At 55.6% G+C, this 19,709-nt stretch overlaps 1 protein-coding gene across 4 annotated transcripts; it reads left to right on the forward strand.

Annotated features, from left to right (window-relative positions):
- Nucleotides 1-1,561: 1,561 nt before the first annotated feature.
- Nucleotides 1,562-18,977, forward strand: ASAP3 (ArfGAP with SH3 domain, ankyrin repeat and PH domain 3). Of its 4 annotated transcripts, none has more exons than XM_063419184.1 (26): nt 1,562-1,835; nt 5,632-5,704; nt 6,281-6,426; nt 7,919-7,993; nt 8,278-8,327; nt 8,588-8,720; nt 10,529-10,614; nt 11,353-11,428; nt 11,558-11,644; nt 11,910-12,019; nt 12,251-12,320; nt 12,875-12,962; nt 13,488-13,536; nt 13,622-13,809; nt 13,924-14,057; nt 14,454-14,548; nt 14,816-14,996; nt 15,371-15,456; nt 15,568-15,683; nt 15,773-15,840; nt 16,013-16,120; nt 16,241-16,484; nt 16,561-16,834; nt 17,323-17,467; nt 17,613-17,735; nt 18,012-18,976. In XM_063419184.1, exons 1-26 carry the CDS (start codon nt 1,713-1,715, stop codon nt 18,084-18,086), a joined length of 3,003 nt encoding a protein of 1,000 aa, XP_063275254.1. In that variant the 5' UTR covers nt 1,562-1,712; the 3' UTR covers nt 18,087-18,976. The 4 variants fall into 4 exon arrangements, 3 of the variants coding, with proteins under 3 accessions (XP_063275254.1, XP_063275255.1, XP_063275256.1); XM_063419185.1 differs by having other exon boundaries at nt 16,241-16,403; XR_010082989.1 differs by lacking the exon at nt 17,323-17,467 and having other exon boundaries at nt 18,012-18,977.
- The last annotated feature ends 732 nt before the right edge of the window (nt 18,978-19,709 follow it).

The raw sequence follows: 19,709 nt of genomic DNA on the forward strand, positions 1-19,709 counted from the left end.
TCTGAAGGTACCTGGTGATGTCTCCTGCCTGGGATCATGGCACATGTTGGCATTGCATAGTTTGTCTGATGGTGTGAAGGAAGATGATGAGGAGGAGAACCCTGGACCAGGTGAGCCGGGCCAGGGGCACAGAGTCCCCATTCCCCATGGGGGTGAGGGGATGTCCCCGGGCGATTTGCACACACACACCCCCCTCGCGTAGTCCCCAGGCCAGCCAGGAGGTGGCAGGGCCACACCAGCCAAGGGACGGGGAGGGACCCGTTGGGGCAGCGCGGGGGAAGCGGGGGTTGCCTGAGAGGATCTTATCCCATTCCCCTCCTGCTCCAGTCCTGCCTGGGCTGCAGCCTTTTAACTCTCTGTCTGCCAGAGCCCTGCAGAGGGAGACGTCCCAGAAGCTCGGCAGATGTTGGGTCTTCCCAAACTGGGGAAGGACACCTCAAACCGTGGGTTTCCCTGCAAGCATGAGAGAGAGATGTGCCAGAGGAGTGGAATCTTTCAAGCGTAGCCGTTCACCCAAGGCTTGTGATGGCTCTTCCTGTACCCTAGTCCCTGTCAGCACCTCAGTAACAGTAGTTTAGAGGAGGGCTTGGGCTGGCCCTGATTAGGCACAGACCTGAGTTCCCACTCCTGGCTCAGTAAAAGGGTTGAGAGTCTGTCACCCCCTGACCCATTGTGGGTGAGGGGTGCAAGGGGCGGGGGGGGGGGCGTTGTTTATCAAAGCCCCCATGCACCCGTGTTGGCCTCTCTCATGGCAAACCAGCCCCAGTGAGGTTTTCTGCTCCTTACTGTTCCAGTTTGTCACCAGCCCCAGCCCTGCAGTGGGATGTGCTGTGTCTGTTCAACCTCATTGCCTGCTCCTGAGGAATCCTGGCTTCTCCATCCTCCGGCAAGAAGAAATAAACAGGAATGGGACACCAAATTCCATTGAGAGATGGGACGAATGAGGGGACAGGAGAGGGAACAGAGATCACCTCCAGCGGGTCAAAAATCAAAGGACTCCAGTAATAATGCCCTGTCCAAGGATTGTCCCCTCAGGGTCCTAGGAAGGGCAGGGTGGGGGTGACCTCACTTAAATTGGTGTTTGGAATGGACTGGCCCTAACCCTAGGACATCATTGTGTATGTCTCCATCTCCTATCAAGATGGGGAGAAGTGGTTCCTGGGGTCCCTGGGAGAGGTGAGTACTGGAGTGCTGGGATGAGATGGGTTCCAGGTGGATGTGGGTGCTGAGGTCCTTGGGTGCTTGGATAAGGTGGGTGCTGAGTGCTTGGGAAAGGTGTGTGTTGGCGTTAGGGGGGTGCTGGTGCCTGAGGAATGTGGGTTATTTCGGTTAGGGAGATGCTGGGTGCCTGGGAAAGGTGGGTGTGGGTGCCAAGGCAAGGTTGGGGGTGTGGATCCACGCAGACCCCAGGGTTTTCTCTTCGTCCCATAGCACTGGAGAACTCTGCACCCCCTACGTCCCGGAGTGGGGGTCATGGGAGTGGTTCTTGGGGAACACTGCGTCTCTTCGCCTTTAACGTGAACACGGGCAGGGCCGCCGCGTGACGCGGAGGGGCGGGAGCGAGTGGAGGGAGGGTCGGAGCGGCTCCCGGTGCGGGGCGCGGGGCGCTGAGCAGGGCTGAGCCGGCACCGCGGGGCGCTCCGCAGGGGAGGCCCTCCCCGCTACCCGCGCTCCCCTTGCCCCCGCCCAGTGCCCCCGGTGCCCCCCGCACCATGCCCGAGCAGCTCAGCGTGGCCGACTTCTTGGCCGTGACCAACGAGGACCTCAGTTCTCCGGCCGCCGCCTTCGCCTCCATGATGCAGAAGTGCCGGGGGGCAGTAGGGGCTCTGGAGGAGGTGAGCTGGGTCGGGGGGCGTGGTTGGGAGGTCAGACACCGCATCCCGCCTGGGAACATCTCCGCACCAATAAGTGCTAGTCCCTTGATGCTTGCGCCTCCCTCGGGCTTCTGTTTTTTAGGGCCTATCTTTTCACCTCGAGACTACGCTGGTCACCCTAAACGGCTGGTTTGCGACCTTTGGGTGGGGGGACCTCCTGCATATTCCAAGCAGTCCTAAAGTACTTTTATGGGGGACTAAGCTTGTAGAAATGAGCAAAGGCTTCTTTAAAGCTCCAGGTGCCCCCCGGGGCCAGGACATACCCCCAGCCACACCGAAGCCAGGGCAGCCTATTTCCCTATTTCTAGGACCAGGGCACCCCCACCTGGCCCTCCCGAGGATCAAGGCATCCCTTCCCGAGGCCAGGGCATCCTTCTTTCCCACTGGGACCAGCACACCACCCCTGTCCCGGGCCCCAGGACATGCCCTTAGAGAATCAGCCTGACATTTCCATCCACTATCGAACTCCTGTGCTGGAGGCAGCCCCGATGGGATGTGGTGTCGCTGGAGGGGCTCCTCCTTGATCAAAGCCAAGGGAGTATTTTCAGCCTCCTCCCAAAAATCATCAGCAGCTTTTTTGTGAAGGGTGGAGGTGGTGGGGTGCCTTCATCCTTCTTCCTCCTGGAATAAAGGCAGTTCCTAGCTGGTCGTGTGGCTTTTCCCAACTCCTTTTAGCTATGGAATGACTATGAAGGAGAGCTAGGACTGGCAGGCAGTGAGGGGGCCAGGGCTGCTGGGATACCTGGGGGCAGTGGGATGGGTGTTCCAGGCCTGGAAATCTGGGAACACACCATGTAGCATCCACATGCTGGTCACTACCATGGATCCTCTTTCCAGTGTGGAAGGGAGAGGCAGCTCCAGCCAGGAGGGAGCAGCAGGAATTTTGTTTGGCTGCTTGGAGACGCTGTGGTTAAGGGAAGGAGGGATGGGAGGGAGACGCATCCCTGAGGAGTGACAGGAGGTCTCTGGGATTGGCTTAGTAAAGCTCCAGCAAGCATGAGAGAGAGTTGGGAATCATGACTGCTACCGTATGTGCCATGGAGGGCACAGGGCTGAACCCCCCATGCCACTGGAGGCTCTGGGGAAGGGGCCAAACCGCTGCCAGACCTTTGGCACCCCCTGGTCCCAGCATGAGGGGAGGAGGGAAATCCAAGGAAACCAGCTTCACACTATCCTTGGAGTCCCAACAGGGCAATAGCATGAGGCAAGGGGGATAATCAGTGGGATAATTTGGGGATTACTGGGGGATGGGAGAGACACTCTGTGACCAAACCGAGCCATGGTCTTTCCTGTCACCCCCCCCCCCAAACTGGCTGGTGGCTTGGCAAGCAGGAGGGAGTGAAGCATGCTGGTCTTACACCAGTGACTGCTGGGTGGGAAGGGATGGCTATATCCTACCATGACCCTGGGACAGAGCATGGCTATGTATACTCAAGATAGGAACAGGTCTCAAACTGGGGACAGAAGCAAGCAGGGAGAAGACTGGAGATTGCTGCTCAACATTGAGGAGACATCCTGATGTTGGCTGGAGCTACTTTGTGCCTCAGTTTACTTCCTGTGATTAAAGAAGGCTCCCAGGGGCCCTCCCAGGGATTTGTGGGACTTCAGGATCCTTGGGGCTGCTGTAGAGACAGAACCTGAGGTATCTGGAGTGGGCTTGGAAGGTTGAATCCTGCCCTTGGTGATTGGTGCTGTGTGCATGTCAGAGGGCACTGGGCACCTCTGGGCCGGGGCGGGGTGACAAAGCAGAGGCTGCTGGCAGATGAGCTCCCAACTCACCGTGTCCCCCAGGGCAGTGCCACATACTGCTCCTGGCCTGGCAGCTTGACACCCTGGCTCTGGCACCCGTGGCGGCTCCTTCGCCGGGTAGCACAAGCTGGCAGCAGCAGGGGAGGTAGAAGAATAGCCTCCATTGAACATCCTGCCTGAAGTCCCCAGATTGTGAGCCTAGCTAGCTGTGGTGCAGGTGTGCATTCATCCCTTCCTCCATCTCATGGAATTCAATTCCTTCTGCTGCTGTCCCTGTTGTGCCAATGTCCTCAGCTGCCCCCTGACCAGAAGCCCTTGAGCTGGGCATGGGGCATGATGGGTGCCGTCAGGGGCTCCAGACATCTTTGCCCCTCCACTTCTGAGCAGCCAAGGACCATGTTCCTGGCAGCCAGCCTGCTACATCAGGGGTGCCAGTGCTGCCCACAGCTGCTTGCAGCACTCTACAGTGATTCCCTCTGCGTTTACCACCCAAATACTTGTCTCTTCTTGCCCTGTGCCCACTGGTTGACTCATAGACCCCTTCCTGAAAGCCCTTGTGTCCTTCCCTGGATCATCCCTGCTCTGCACCAGTGCTGCATTCTGCGTCCTGCAGCTGCGAGCTGGCACCAGGATGAGCTGCTCTATCCTGGACGCTTGAAGGAGTGTCTTCACACACTTGTCCAGTGATGCTTCCAAAGCATCTCATGCTACCTCAGTTTCCCCTCCCTAAGAATCTGCCAGGTTTGCAAGCCTGGAGCATCCAGGCATCCAGTCCTGGCTTCCCCCAGAGGCAGGGAATATCTCTGCTCTGGAGAGCTTTATGCACCTGGATTTGACACAGAGAAGGGCCATGGGCAGCTTTGGTGCACCCCAACATCCTCCCCACTGTAGATGGATTGTAAGACTCCCCTGAGCAAGAGGTTCAGCTCCCATCCCAGCCCCACTCCACTCCCAGCCAGTTCATCCTGGCAGCACCTCATCTGACAAAGAAAGCAGTGCTGAAACTGTCCTGACCCTGTCAGGAATTCAGTCTTGACATCAGCCTGAAAACCTTCGACAGAGCTCAAGCAGAGAGTGAGCCTCTTTATTGTAATTCCTCCGAGGTTTCATCCCTGCCCTTTCTGCTGTTCACGCCCTCTAAATATTTCCAGCCTGTTATCATGGCTCTGGTACCTGCAGCCAAGCCCTTAACGCTTTCCTGATGCTGGGCCCAGCGTGTGCTCAGATGCTGGTAGCACCACAGCCCCTTGCCTTTGGGTTGAGTGGGGCTAAGTTTGTCATACTGCTTGAGTGGGGTTGAATTTGTTGTGGTGCTCACAGGGAAAATCAGGGCTGTACAGGTAGGAAGAGATGGGGGAATGGGGAGAGCTCTAAACCGGAGCAGGATCGGGCCAACAGGGCTGCAGGGAGATTTACGGTGCTGGGGACCATGGGCAAGACCCTGCATGAGCTGGGGGGGCGGGGCGGGGTGGAAAGCCATCTTCCTCGTAGTGGGATTATTGTGGTTTAGCACACAACCGGCACAAGGGTTTATGGGATTTAGGTCCCCATCAGCAGGAGGTGGGTCCTTGTCTTTGGCTCTGTGGGGAGCTGGGCACCCTCACACATCTCACCTGGTTCTGAGCCATGGGGATGGGCTGATGTGCTACATGATGCTTCAAACCCTCCTTGGTTGAAACAGTCCCTGCAAGAGTCAGTGAGGCATTTTCCATGATTAATAGAAGCTGCTGGGATCCAAAGAGCCTCTCACCGTCTCCTAATATCTTGCTCGAACTCTCCTCTCTGGAGAGGAGGCTGACCTGCCTGGCAGCAAAGCCATTGGGACCACAGCCCTGGCTCCAGCATCCCCAGGATGCCTCCAGCTCCTTTCCCAGTCCTGGGAGCTTGGATTCCACCCCACACATCTGCACAGCAGAGCTGTAGCCTTTCTAAGAGCCAGCTGGGCTGGGGGAGTGGCAGCAGTGCTTAGCTAATGAGTTCCATTTGTTTTCTCTCTTTGCTATTACAGAGTCTGGATGGGGACCAAGCTGTGCTCCAGAGGATCAGGAAATATGTGAAAGCCATTCACATCTCTGGGCTCAGTGAGTTGGACTTTGGGAGATGATGGGCATTTCCAGGGCATGAGGCTGGGGGCATGTGATAGTCCCATCCTCCACCAACAATCATCACCCCGGGCTGGGTGCTGGTGAACCTGGGGGTATTTGCTACTTGCGTGCTACCAGCCCACCAGTCTGGCAACATGCTAAGGTGCCAAAAATGGTCTTAAAACGATACAAAGAGGGAAATAGAGAGCCTTAGGAAGGTTGTTTTGGATATTCTCGTGCTGTCTTGCAGCAGGATCAGTCCAGCTTTTCAACAGAGCTGGGTAGCAAGCCCAAAAAATATACCTAGGGAGATGGTGGGTGCTGGCTGCTGGTGCAACCTCATGATACGACCCAGTAATGTGCTTGGATGCCAAAAACTGTCTGATATATATATAAAAAGGAAAATTGAGAACCTTAGGGAGGTTGTTTTTGAGCACTACTACTGTCCTGCATCAGGATCAGCCCAGCTCTGTTACAAAGGGATGGAGAGATGGTGGGACCTCACGCTGTGACCGTGATGTGTCAGGTGCTGCAGGGTCACCCCATGTCCCTCTCCGGTGTTTCCTCATACAGCCCATGTGGAGAATGAGGAACAGTACAGTGAGGCCCTGGAGAACTTCGGCAACAACCACCTCTCCCAGAACAACCATGAACTCTCCACTGGCTTCCTAAACCTGGCCGTCTTCACCCGTGAGGTCACTGCACTCTTCAAGAACCTGGTAAGCTGTTCCAAATCCACTTGGGTTTGGAATCCCCCACCAACAAGTGCAACTCCCTTCTGTCCAGTTTAGCTGCCTTCCACCACATGCAGCAATCCCTACCTTCCACCCTAAGCTCAGGGGCACATTCCCAGTGCTCTCAGACAATATGATACCCCATTACTAGATTTATAGCTCACTCCCAGCTCCCTGGGGTCATTGACATTGGGATCTGATGGGAATCTGAGGCTGCTATTTTCATTTTTTGCCCTTTTTTTCTTGCTGTTTTTTTCTCACATCAACTGCATCTCTGATCTTGCTTGCCAAGAGTAAATTAAAGCCACACCGGGCTGCACAGTGGGGCCATGGGGAGCAGGCAGAGGCGGCTGTGAGCCGAGCCAGGAAGGGCTCTGATGGAAAACTCAGCTCCTGAGTGGAACTGGATTCATGCATGTCCAGCAGCAAATCCCTGGAGAGGTTGCATGTGGCCCCCTCTCTGTTCACTTTCAAATCCCCTTGTCCAAAGAGTGTTTTTGGCCCCTGGCTCTGCTTAAGGAGGAAATTGATTTCTGCTGCCCTTCCCCCAGCAAGAATTTCAGATTTTTGGCATCTTCTTCTCCCAGTTACCCCAATCTGGGCCTCCCTGCTCCTCCCCTTCCCCATCCTGGCTGTCATAGCCTGCTAGACTCCCGTGCTTCAGTATGGCTCTGCAGTTCTGTCCTGATGGAGGAGTTTGACCTGTTCTGAGGGTCCCCACCTCCTGCCCCACATGCTGCTGAGTCAAGTTCTGAGCCAAGACTCTCAACCAGATCCAAAAAGCTGTGTTTCCCCTCCTAGAGTCTCCCTGGAGGTCCCCCGTTACCCTTGGTTTGGGGATAGTCCTGTGCCCTGAGGCTGGATTCCTCCCCAAGTGCTGCTAAAGACCAAAACCCTTTAAAATCTGGGGGCATCAGGGAAGTCCCATGTGGGTGCTGGAGCTGCTCTCACAGCTCTAAAATGGGGTGCTGCTCTGTGGGCTGCATGGAGGGATGCCAGGACAGCAGTGGGCTCCCATGTCCCCACCATGGACCCCTGCACAGCACTGGTAGGGATAGTGATGGCTGCATTGCTATCCCCAGACCCCAGCAAAGGGAGATGTTTTGGAAAGCCCCTTTGACATGAGCGAGGTCTTAGAATCACAGGACCATGGAGGAGCTCGTTGTATTGCTGGGTGCTGGGGACAGGGAGGAGGTGTCGATGGGGGAAGACAGCTTTGTTTTTGGCAGCTGTGGCACTGGTGTGGTTTGTGGGAAGGGCCACATTTGTCAGACATCTTGCAGTCAGCTCCAACAAGCCCCAGCGTGCCCTCTTCCAGGATCCTGGATTCAGCCCCATTTCCAGCCTCTTTAACCCTTCCTGGGGCAGTGATGGAGCTGAGGGAGGTCCCTGGCACCGAAAAGACACCCCTGGCACCTGGGGCTTCAGCTCCCTGACTCCCCCCACCATGGGGTGACCCTATCTCTACCTTCTGCAGGTGCAGAATCTGAATAACATTGTGTCCTTCCCCCTGGACAGCCTGTTGAAGGGGCAGCTGAAGGATGGCCGCCTGGTAAGTCCTGTCCCCAGGGTCACTCATTTGGTGACATTCTGCAGTGAGACCCCTGGTGTGGATTCAGCTCATGTCTGTGGCCAGGAGAAGGAAGGAGCCAGTATCAGAGGCTGGAAGGAAGAAATGAGGGTTAGGAGTGACAGAAGTGAGGGGTCAAGACCTGGTAGGGACACCCCTCACCCTCAAGGGGTGCAGCAATGCAGAGCAAAGTTCTCAGCCCCTTTTGTGCTACCAGCTCTTTTGCTTTCTCTGACTGCTGCCACCCCATCTTTCCTTTGCCACAGGATTCCAAGAAACAGATTGAAAAGGCCTGGAAGGATTATGAGACCAAAGTGTAAGCAACACGCTGCCTCTGGCAAAATCTACCTTATCCCACTTTGCACAAGGGTGTTTTGTTCCCAGGCTGGAGCCAGGCACCGATGGTGCCAGTTTGCCATGGGGAGGGTTCTGGTCCAGTTTTTCCCAAAGGGGAAAGGGAGAGGGACTGGAGAGGGCCTGGAGATATTTCTCCTGATCCCATCCCCACTGTAGCCTCCCGCATGAGACACCCCTCAGAGCAGGATGTCCCCAGCATACCTCCATCCCATTCCACAGGGGGAAGATGGAGAAGGAGAAGGAGAAGGAACGAGCCCGCTTGGCTGGGGTCATCCAGGCTGAGCCAGCAGCAGCAGAGATGGCCGAGGACATGCAGAAAGAGCGGCGGCTCTTGCAGCTCCACATGTGTGAGGTGGGGGCTGTGCTGAGAGAACTGGGGACTGTTCCCCCTCAGGAGCTGAGTCCCAGGGGGGACACAGGGGACCATTCTGCTAGAAGCTGTGTAGGGACACTGGAGCTTGTCCTGGTATCCAATACCAAAGCAGCCCCACCTGTGTGCTGTGAGGGACCTTCATCTGATCCACCCCACTGCATGGTCTCAGCTCGGATCCCCATTCCATCCTGATATTGAGGTCCTTGTGGGATCAAACTCCAAATGGCACCCATGGTGCCCCACGAGGGTGGCCCTATAAACCTCAGGAGTGGCAGAGCAGGGAACAAGTCTGCAATGGGTTGTCCCAGAGGTCTCCCATGTTCCCGAGAGCCAGATCCTGGTGCCATCTCATGCCCGCCCAGCAAAGAGCAGGGGTTGTGGGGAAGAGGCTGTGCCTGCTTCGGAGCTGGGACCCAGCCAGATGAGTCACTCCCTTGAGTAGCTCCACTGTGGGATAAATAACAGGACATGGAGAGGTGGGAGCTGGAGCAGGGCATGTGCACCCATGTTTCTGCATGCATGAGAGCTGCTACTGGCCCTGGAAATGGAACTGGCCCTGGGAGAGCAGTTCTTCTGAGAGGCTGGGGGCCATGTGATGCACATGGGTTTATAGGAAAGTGGGTTTTGCTACTTCCTGGGCTGGGAACAGGGTCCTGCTTCACCCCATGGGGTGGCTGTGTCTCCCCATTGTGGGCCATCTCACATCCTCAGGGCTGTGGGAGCAGTTGGACATGGGCCCAGGGGTGCTGGGAACATCCCTTTGTTCATGGGTCCCAGCCAGCACTGCCTGGGATGCTCTGCTGCCACTGTCAATGTGGGATGTGAGTGGCAGGGCAGGATCGTCCCATGGGAGCTGGGGACATGTGGTCTTTTCTAGGTGGGACATGGTTCAGGGGTATAGTCGTGCTCCCTGACATTGACTTGGCATCTCTAGCTTGCACAGAGCAGTTTAATCACCATCCTCAGTCCAGTGATCCCTCAGGGTGTCCAGAGTGCCTGGGGCATGGGGGGACTCCATTCCAGGAGCTCTAGCCCACCCTGGAAAGCCCCCAGAGCTCAGAGCTCCCTCCCCTCGCTCCCCACTCAAAACCATTCCAGCAGCTGGAGAGGAGCTTGCAGGGGGAAATTCTCCTCTCCTCCTTATTTTGCTTAGGGTGAGTGAGACTCTGTCTTTCCTTCCCTGCCTGCAGCTGATGGATGGGTTTGATGCATAAAGCTGAAATTCCCCATCCCACAGGGCACCTCAGCAGACCTCTGCAGATGCTCACTTCTTGGAATTTGATTTTTTTGGGGATAAAAGGGCCATGTCTTAAAAAACATTTGCCCTTTTTTGTGGTGTGTTTTTTTTGTTTGTTTGTTTTTTGGTTTTTTGGGGTTTTTTTGGGGGTTTTTTTGGGTTTTTTTGTTTTTGTTTTTGTTTTGTTTTGTTGGTTTTTTTTTTTTTTTGCTTCCCAAGCTGCCTTGGGTTTCAGTTATTTATTAACTCCAGAAGTAATAAGCAGTGGGAGAAGCATGCTTGGCTGGAAACCCTGGAGGCATGCCTCAGTCCTTGAACTTTCCATGTATTGCAGGACTTCCAGAGCCAGTTTTTTAGAGGGTGGTCCCCAGCAAGCTGCCTTCAAATCCAACATGGTGACTCGACTTCTTGAAACCCAGCCAGTGTTTTAACCTTCCTCCCTATGCTGGGAAGGAAATCAAGGGCTGGGCAGGCTCTTGCTCTTTCCTCTGGGATATTTTCAGCTGCTCCTTGTCTCTGTCACCTAACCAGGTGTCTTCTCCCCCTCCAGTACCTGCTAAAAGCCAGCGAATCTCAGATGAAGCAGGGACCGGATTTCCTGCAAAGCCTCATCAAGTTTTTCCATGCTCAGCACAAGTAGGTGCCACCTGGGTCAAGATGGTTCATCCCCAGGGCTGGTTGTCACCCTTGGGTGGTCCCATGAGTGTCTGGGATCTTCTACTCTCATCCCAGACCCATAAGGCTGTTGGTGGAGATACTGGGTAGAGCCCTTCACTCTTCAGTTTTGTCTGGGGAGTTCTGTGTCCATGGGGCTGTGTGGGGGGCATTGGCTTGAGATATATCTGTTTATTTGGTTTCTGGACAGATTTCAAGGGATGAGCTGAGCTGAGCAGCTCTGGCATTAGCCATGGGGCTTGTAACGAGGGTGTTTGGAGTGAGGATCAACATCCCCTTGCCTTTCCTGTGAGGCTGGAATAGCAGTGTGTGGCAGTCATCATCTTCCCCAGCTCTCGAGTGGGGAAACCGAGGCAGATTGAGACAGTCACTGTGGTTAAAGCATGTCTTTGACTGGGACTGTGACCCAGGGACCCCCAGAATGTGGCTTTTGGCAGCACTGCTCCCCAGTGAGTTGAACTGGGATTAAACAAGAGGCCAGTCCTGCACCCCAAACACCCCAAATATTTGGAGTATCCAAACCCTTTGGGCTGGGCTTGGCCTTTGCTGGGCTTTCTCCAGATCGCTGTAGCCAGGGAGCCACAAAGCAAGCACAGCTTTCCAGGGAGGAGATCACCATCTCCACCCATATTTTCTCTAAAAACTTTCTTATTGCCTCCATTCTTCCCCATCCACATCTTAATCACCCTCAACAAACAGTTTCTTCCAAGATGGCTGGAAGGCTGCCCAGAACCTCTACCCCTTCATTGAGAAGCTCGCAGTGTCCCTCCATGTGGTAAGGCCTTCACACTGCCCTCCAATGCCCCTCAGACATGTGTCCCAGGATGCCACCCCCTGTCCCCGTGCCAGCCCCTGAGAACACCTACATTCAGTGCAGCAGTGAGGGTAGCTGCTCCCTTTCCAGCTCCGCCAAGCACAGGAGGAAGAGGTGAAGCAGCTCATGCAGACCCGCGATTCCCTTCGCAACATCCTGCAGCTGGAGAACAAGGAGGTTAGACTCCCCGGGATACGCAGGGAAGAACTGAGAAGGAGCATCGGGAGGGTGCTGGGTACCCTAGGGTTAGTTTGGGGATGGGGAACAGAAGGGAGAGGGGAGCTGGGTTAACCTGTCCAGGGACCTGGAAATATTTGGATGCTGGGAGGGCATAGGGCTGGTCTGGCATCCTGCTGGATGCACTGCAGCCCTGTAAGGACAAGGTTGGGGGAGCAGCCATCTCTGTGCCTCTCACATTGCTTTTAAATTGTATTTTATTCAGGAAAACTTGAGCAGAAAGAACTCTGGCAGTGGCTACAGTATCCACCAGCACCAAGGCAACAAGCAGTATGGGACAGAGAAGTCAGGATTCCTGTACAAGAAGAGTGATGGGTGAGGATGAGTGTTATTCCAGAGAGCTCTTGGCTTCTTCCTGATATTGTCAATGCTCATGGGAGGCCCCAGAGCTGGAATCCAATTCACAGGACATTTAGCACTCTATGAGCTAGAGAAAGTACAACCCCATGTTTACAACACCACCAGGCATCTGCCATGGCTGGTTTGGGATGTGGATGTGGGTGATTGCAGCTGTGCAATCCTCACTCCTCCTCTTCTCCTTCTCAGGATCCGCAAAGTGTGGCAAAAGAGGAAGTGCGGTGTGAAGTACGGCTGCCTGACCATCTCCCACAGCACGGTGGGTAGTGTGGGGGCTGCAGCCCTGACCCTTCTTTGTGTACCCTTGGGGGCTTGGTGTCCATTGGATTTCAGGTTTAGTTTTGCCCAAACTAGTCACAAATCTGCCTAGCTTAAAATTCAATACAGGATGGGACTGGATGGTCTAAAAAAGGTCCCCTGTGTCTGACAGGGGTCCAGAGGTGGTCTCCATGTCTGACAGGGGTCCATGGGAGAGGAGGGTGGACTTGTTTGGGGCAGCAAGATGGACGATGAGGGTCCAGACAAGCCCAGAGGGGATGGGGCTGGTTGGGAGGGAAGGGCTGCCCCTGGCCTCGGAGGCTGGAAACTGCAGGAGGGACAGAGGAACTTCTTGGAGCCACGTTCTCCTGCAAAGGGTCCCTATTCTTCTAAAATCGGTCACAGACAGGATCTGATTTGCATGGTTATCCCAAGAGAAACCATCTGTAGTGGTGGTTGTACCACCCTGGTTGTCACTGGAGATGACCATCCCTTGGTGATGCCCATCCCATCCCTTCCTGGTCCTTTAACCCACTTCGTCCTCTCACTCTGCAGATAAACCGTCCCCCTGTGAAGCTGAACCTCCTCACCTGCCAGGTGCGGCCTCATGCTGAGGAGAAGAAATGCTTTGACCTGGTGACACGTGAGTGCCTGAGATGAGGTGCTGTGGCTGGGGTGAGGTGTTTGACCTGGAGGCAGAGGCTGTAGTGGGACCTCTCCTCATTTCAAGTGGGTTTTCTCTCTGAAACACCTTGGCACCCTCTTTAAATGCTTTTAATCTGCCTCTGGGTATCTTCCTGGCTGTCTTTACAGATGAAGGACCAATCTCTCCAAGGAGATCTAAAAAGTTGAGACAAAAAGAGGTTGTGACAGGGTTCAGGTGATGTAAGAGTGATGTGCAGTGATTCAATTTGTAATTAAGCAGTTCCTTTGAAGAGATTTTAGCTGATTCTTGCTGTCCTGGACATCCATAGACCATAGAATCCTAGACTGGTTGAGGTTGGAAGCAACCTTAAAGACTGTCTTGTTTCACCCCTGCACCATGGGTAGGGACACCTTCCACTAGACCAGACTGCTCCAAGCCCCATCCAAGCTTAAACAATTCAAGCGATGTGGCAGACACAGCTTCTCTCCTTTCACCTTCTCCCCTCTCTCCCTATCCCCGCAGACAACAGGACATACCACTTTCAAGCAGAGGATGAGCAGGAGTGTGTTGTGTAAGTGCCACAGCCCATCCCTCATCCACATGCCAGATCCTGCTCTGTCTGCCCCATCTTCCTCTTCCTCCTCCCTCCTGCCTAGGTGGGTCTCGGTGCTGCAGAACAGCAAGGATGAAGCCCTGAGCAATGCCTTCAAGGGGGATGGGGGCAGTGGCGGGGTGGTGGCAGGCACCGGGGTGAATGGCGGCATGCAGGAGTTCACCAGGCTGGTTATCAGTGAAGTGAAGAACATGCCAGGAAACAAGCAGTGTTGTGACTGCGGTGCCCCAGGTACATCAGGGCCTCAGGTGTCCCCCTGCCCTGAGTGTGAGTCAGCTGTCATGGGAGTCACAGCATCTTTGGGGGCTGGGTGTGGTGCTGAGCCCCGCACCATTCCCACTCTAGATCCCACATGGCTCTCTACCAACCTTGGCATCCTGACATGCATCGAGTGCTCTGGTATCCATCGGGAGCTGGGTGTGCATTATTCCCGCATCCAGTCCCTCACTCTGGATGTTCTCAGCACCTCCGAGCTGCTGGTAAGCAACTCTCTGAGCCCAGAGGTCTCCTGGCCCCTGGGAACCACCCTGTGTGTCTCTGTGTCTCCCAATCCTCCTGTGATGCAGAGTTCATTTCTCCTCCTCCTCTATCCCACCTATCCCCACTTTGCTCCAGGGCTTGCAAACTTGCCTCAGTTTCCCCAGTGCAGTGGTCGAGGCAAGGGGAGCTCTGCAAAGTCATTTGCTAAGCAGGGGGCTGCTGGCCCCTCCTAAAACAGATTTCCATTGCCATCAGAGCATCATCCTCGCAGAGATGCTGCTCTGGGAAAAAGCCCTGGGTGGATCCAGTGGATTCCTTCCTTCTGGGATGGGATCTGGCTGGAGCAGGGTGAGTGTGGCCAGGAGGGCTCGTGTCCTTCTTTTCTCTCTCTCTAGCTGGCTGTTAGCATTGGGAACACTCGCTTCAATGAGATCATGGAGGCCACGCTACCCACACAGGACTGTCCCAAGCCTTCGGCCAGCAGTGATATGTGAGTCAGGGACTTGAGTGTGCTGGGAAGAAGAGGAGGAGGAGGAATAGGAGTGCATGCAGTGTGCCCTGTCCCTGTCACCATGCTGCCACTGCCCATCAGCTCTAAGATAGCCCCAGGATGAGGCATCCTGGTGTCACTGCTGGATTGTGGTGGGGATCTGCACCTCTTTGGAGGTTTACCCCTGATCCTGAGGCTTCAGGAGGAGGCAGGAGCACAGGGCTCCATTCACCAGCTCCATGCCCATCCAAGCCCTCCTTCTGGCAGGGCCGCGCGCAAGGAATACATCATGGCCAAGTACATGGAACGACGCTATGTGCAGAAAAGCAGCCAGGACAACCCCCACAGCCTCTGGGAAGCCATTCGAGCCCGTGACCTCCTGGCCCTGCTCAAGGCCTTTGCTGAGGGGCATGACCTGACCAAGCCCTTGGCCAGCCCTGACGGTCAGGTGAGGCTTGTATACCTGACAGTGAATGAATTTTCCCTCTCTGGGTGACTGTGCTTGGGGTTCTCCTGGGCTTTGGGCAGGGATGTGCTGATGGGAAGATGAGCATCCTCAGGTCCAGCTTTCTTCTCTCCTACGTGTAGGAGATGAAGCGTTGTTGAGGCCAGCTCTCCTCTGCTTTCCATATCTTGGGAGATGAAGCACCCTTGGGTTCAGGTCTTTCCCTTCCGTCTTGGGGGAGATGAGCATACATGTGTCCAGCACACCTTTCCAATCTGGGAGGAAGATGAACATTCTTGGATTCAGTACTTCTTTTCCCCTTTCCTGAGGAAAGACGAGCATTCTCAGGGTCATCTCTCCCTCCTGTCTCTTGGTAGGATTCAGGTGAGCTGCCGCTGCACATGGCTGTGCGCCACGCTGACAGATCATCCCTTCCCTTGGTGGACTTCATCATCCAGAATGGGTGCGTCCCCAAGTGCTCCCAGTGTTTCCTGCCCCTCTCCCTCATGGGAGGAATGTACAGGATGCTATTATGTTTTCAAGCCTTGACTTTCCTGCTGTTGGCCCTGCACAGGGGAACACTGGATGAGGTAATGCAGGATGGGAACACGGCCTTGCATTATGGTGTGCTCTACAACCAGCCCAACTGCCTCAAGCTGCTCCTGAAAGGCAAAGCCACTTTCACCACAGGTATGAGGTTGGGATAGGGATTTTGGGGTTCTTTGGTGGGAGTGGTAAGGCTGCAACCTGGATTTGTCCCCCTTTTGTCCCTTGGGCAGTGAATGCGGCAGGCGAGACAGCTCTGGATGTGGCGAGGAGGCTGAAGTACAGCGAGTGTGAGGAGCTGGTAGGTGGGATGGAGGAATGGGGGAGAAGCTCAGAGTGGGGAGAGGGGACCAATTGCCTGAGGAGGGCTGGCATGAAGGTAGGGGGCTTCTGGGACGTGTCTGTCCAGTGCTGAGACCCCTGTGGGCTGCCCCATCCTGAGATCCCCCTGACCTGCCCCATCCCTCTGGCAGCTGGAGCAGGCACAGACAGGGAAGCTCTCCCTACAAATCCATGTGGACTATGACTGGGAGCCCCCATCAGAGTTGGCCTATGACAGTGAGGATGAGCTGGAGGAGAAGGTACCTGTGGGATGGTGGTGAGGGGCCTCTACATCCCCAGTGAGGGAGCTGGGGGAGTGCAGACCCTTTTGGGGGGCTGGTGGCAGTGAGACATTCCTGGAGCTGTGTGGGTACCCCCAGGTGAGCCCCCTCCAGCGCACCTTCAAGGGCACATCACCACTGGCCTCCAGCCCGCTGCCCGCCTGCCCCCAGACCCGCTGGAGCTGCATGGGGATGGACATCACCAACAAGACCTACGAGAGCATTCTGGTTCCCTCGCGCCCTGCACCCCGCCGGGCCCACAGTGAGGAGATCCCCCCGCCGCTGCCCCTCAAAAACCCTACGCGGGGCAGCTCTCGTCCCAAACCCAGCCATAGCCCCACCGGTGAGTTGGAGTGGGGGGTCATCACGCCTTCCCCCAGAGACCAAATTTATTGTCCCCATTGTGTGTGTTCCCCCAGAGCACCCTGAGCTGCCCCAGCAGGCATCGGAGCTCCACTTCTCTGAGCCAGCGGAGGCACTGACACCACGCAGCCTGCCTTGTGCTAGCAGCACAGGTGCCCTGGATGGCACCCCCAGCACCCGCAGCCCTACCGAGAGCCAGCGTGCAGCATATTGGGAAACCCACTCTGAGACGGACACTAGCAGCAGTCGGCAGGGGCCAGAGCTGAGTCCCCCACCTGCACAGCCCCTGCCAGGCAGCACAGTCCCCGACATCCCACCTGTCAAGTTTAGGTAGGGACCCTGCTCCAGACTGGGGTTGCACTTGGTGTTGAAGGGTCACTGCATGGTGCTGGTGGGTGAGTTTCAACCCCTGCCACCCCCATGGGCATGGAGAATCACTGTGAAGCGAAGGAGTCCCCACCCTCTGGGGTCTCCAAAGAAGCTGATGGTGACCCTGGGATGCAGAAGACAAGGGCAGCTGTGGGAATGCTGGGTTGTCCTTGGAGACAATGATGCAGATTACTTGGGAAGACACCAAGATCCTCCGCAAGTTATCATATGTATTTTTTCTCTCTTCTGGGAAAATTTGGTGGGATGGGCTCACTTGAGGGAGTTTGGGTGCTGGAGACCCTTTCCATCAGCATCCAGGGGGCTGTGAGTGGGATCCAGGTCCTATAGGGGAAGCCCTGATGCCCCTGAGACCTTGCAGGAAGGAGAACAAGGAGGGGGAAGGCAACAGCACAAGTGGGGGGTGACACTGTTCCCGCTGTCACCCACAGCTCAGAGAGCACCCGCTCGTACCGGCGCATTGGTGGCATGGTGGGCAAAATGGGGTTGGCTGGGTCCCCCCAGAGCCCTGGTGGCCCCGACGACCCCGTTCTCAGCAAGGTGCCCCCTGTGCCCATGCCCAGGAGATTTGCTCCGGTAGGTGCAAATCTTCCCCTCTGCATCCCCAAGCACCCCAGCTCCTTTTATCCTGGGGTGGCAGATGGAGTGATCAGGGGGTTGTATCCCTGGTGCCGCCTTTTGGATGGCCTCAGGGGCATCTGTCATCCCCTCTTCATTTCAGGCCAAGGGGAGGCAGAAGCGGGTAAAGGCAGTGGCTGACTGCAAAGGGGACAAGGCACGAGAGCTGACTTTCTCCAAGGGCGAGGTCATCGTGGTGACACGGGAGGAGGACGAGCAGATCTGGGTGAGTCACCACGGCACAGACAGGTGCTGGGATCCAAATCCTGGTTCCTTTCCCACTCCAGTTCTCTTCTGAAGGAGGCTGGGTTTTTCTGGGAGGGCATAGATGGGGGACTCTGGCCTGGTGTGTGCATGGAGGAGGGCTGGGAGGGCTCCATTGATGTTTCACCACGGCTTTGCCTCTCTAAATCCCTGTTGGAATTGAGCAGGGGAAAAGTTTTGGGGCTGATATCTTGAGATAAGACTCACGCTCCCCTCAACCTTCTTTCTGCACCCCCAGGTCGGCTTCATTGAGGGCGATGGCTCCCGCACCGGAGTCTTCCCTGCCAGCTTTGTCCACCTCTTGCAAGACTGACTGTGTGGGGGTGGCCCATTTGTCACTGTCCTATTGGCTGGGACTAGAGGCAGCTCCCTGCTGGGGGCTTGGTAGAGCCAGGCCACAAGGGACATGTGGCCAGGATCCTGGCATGAGACCAGTGCTCTCCAAGGGGGCCCACAGACCCCCTGCACTGCGAAAACCATCCATGGATGGCAGTGGTGGGAAGCTGAGGAGCAGAGAATGGACATGCTTGCTGCACTGGTGGGATGAGGTTTCTGTGCCAGCCCCTGCTGATCTTCCATCCTTCCCATGGGCTCTGCCCATCCCTTGGGTTTTCTTCTTCCTTCTCTCCAAGGAATTTGGGATGGGGGAGCTGTATTTGGTGACCCCCACCCTCTGCCAGATAGTCATGAAGCCTCTTCCTCATCCTGGTGGCAGCCATGGACTGCCAGTCTCCGTCTGTACCCCAACTGTGAAGCCTTTGGGATGGGCAAGAAATAGGAGAGGAGTCTTTTTTTGTGTCCATCCCCCACCCCAGGTTCTGGGAGCTGCCTGGACTGGTGGAGTCTGGGGATGATGCTTCAAAGCTTCTCCAAAACTGGTACTGAAATGCCATTCCCTGATTTGGATGAGGGGGGATGTTTCAGGTAGTACCACAGAGCCCCTTCCCCATGTCCCTCACCTGGGGTGGGTGCTGGATCACTGCCCCTTCCTGAGGCGGGGGGGGCTCTCAGAGGGGGTTTTGCAGGTTTTTCTAGAACCAGAATATCCCTGTACTGGTATCCCTTGACGGCCACTTGCCTCAATACCCCCTCACTTTACCCTTCTCATTTCTATGTCAAATGCCTCATCTCAAAACAGTATTTTTTAAAATGTTTTCTGTCTCTGATTTCTAATAAACCATCATTTTTTAAAGCACTTGGAAGTGTGGTGAGGGTGCAACCCCTGCCATGGCAGTCCCCAGCATGGTGATGCTGCTGATGTATCCCCAAGGCTCCCAGTCACTGACATGTGTGATTACCCTTGGGGGCAGCCATGTAGGGCTGGGCTAGGACATGGACACCTTCCCAGTGTGCTGGGGTGGATCCAGAGCAGGATGTTCATGCTACAGCCACCCCATGTGAGCGCTGGAGTAGGGACAAGCAAGGATGGCAAGGTTGTTGTCACCTACATATCCCAATGGCCTGTGCCCCATACTTCTGCCCATCCATCCAGGCCTGAGGGGCTCCTGGCTCCCACCCCAGGTTGGCAGGGCTCTGCTGCGCTTCAAAGACTGCAGGGCACGTTAGCATGTCATTTGTCATCGCACAATCATAGGACGTTGGAAGGGGCCTTAAAGATTGTTCCTTCCATCCCCTGACAGAGGAGGGACACGTTCCACTAGACCAGGTTCCTCCAAGCCTGTCCAGCCTGACCTTGGACATTTCCAGGGATGGGGTTTTCTCAGTACCAAAATACTCCAATATGTGGAGTACTCCGATATGTGACATACAAAGATTATTACCCCAGGGTTCTTGCTGCTGGAGGACACCAACTTTGGGAAAAACAGAGCTTGCAGCACACCACACTGTACCCGTGCCCCTCATGTTTCCCTGGCTAAGCCACCCGATGGCAAAGCCCCATGCCGGGCCCTGTGCCTTGGCACCCCGGGTTCTGCAT

Source organism: Prinia subflava, chromosome 24 (assembly GCF_021018805.1).
Source record: "Prinia subflava isolate CZ2003 ecotype Zambia chromosome 24, Cam_Psub_1.2, whole genome shotgun sequence".
Taxonomy (NCBI): domain Eukaryota; kingdom Metazoa; phylum Chordata; class Aves; order Passeriformes; family Cisticolidae; genus Prinia; species Prinia subflava.

Bases quoted from the DNA above. Each gene is read 5' to 3' on its own strand.
- ASAP3 (XM_063419184.1), top strand. From the start codon at position 1,713: ATGCCCGAGCAGCTCAGCGTGGCCGACTTCTTGGCCGTGACCAACGAG. The intron at 1,836-5,631 runs GTGAGCTGGGTC...TTGCTATTACAG, and splicing joins CAGTAGGGGCTCTGGAGGAG to AGTCTGGATGGGGACCAAGC. The intron at 12,321-12,874 runs GTGGGTAGTGTG...CTCACTCTGCAG, and splicing joins TGACCATCTCCCACAGCACG to ATAAACCGTCCCCCTGTGAA.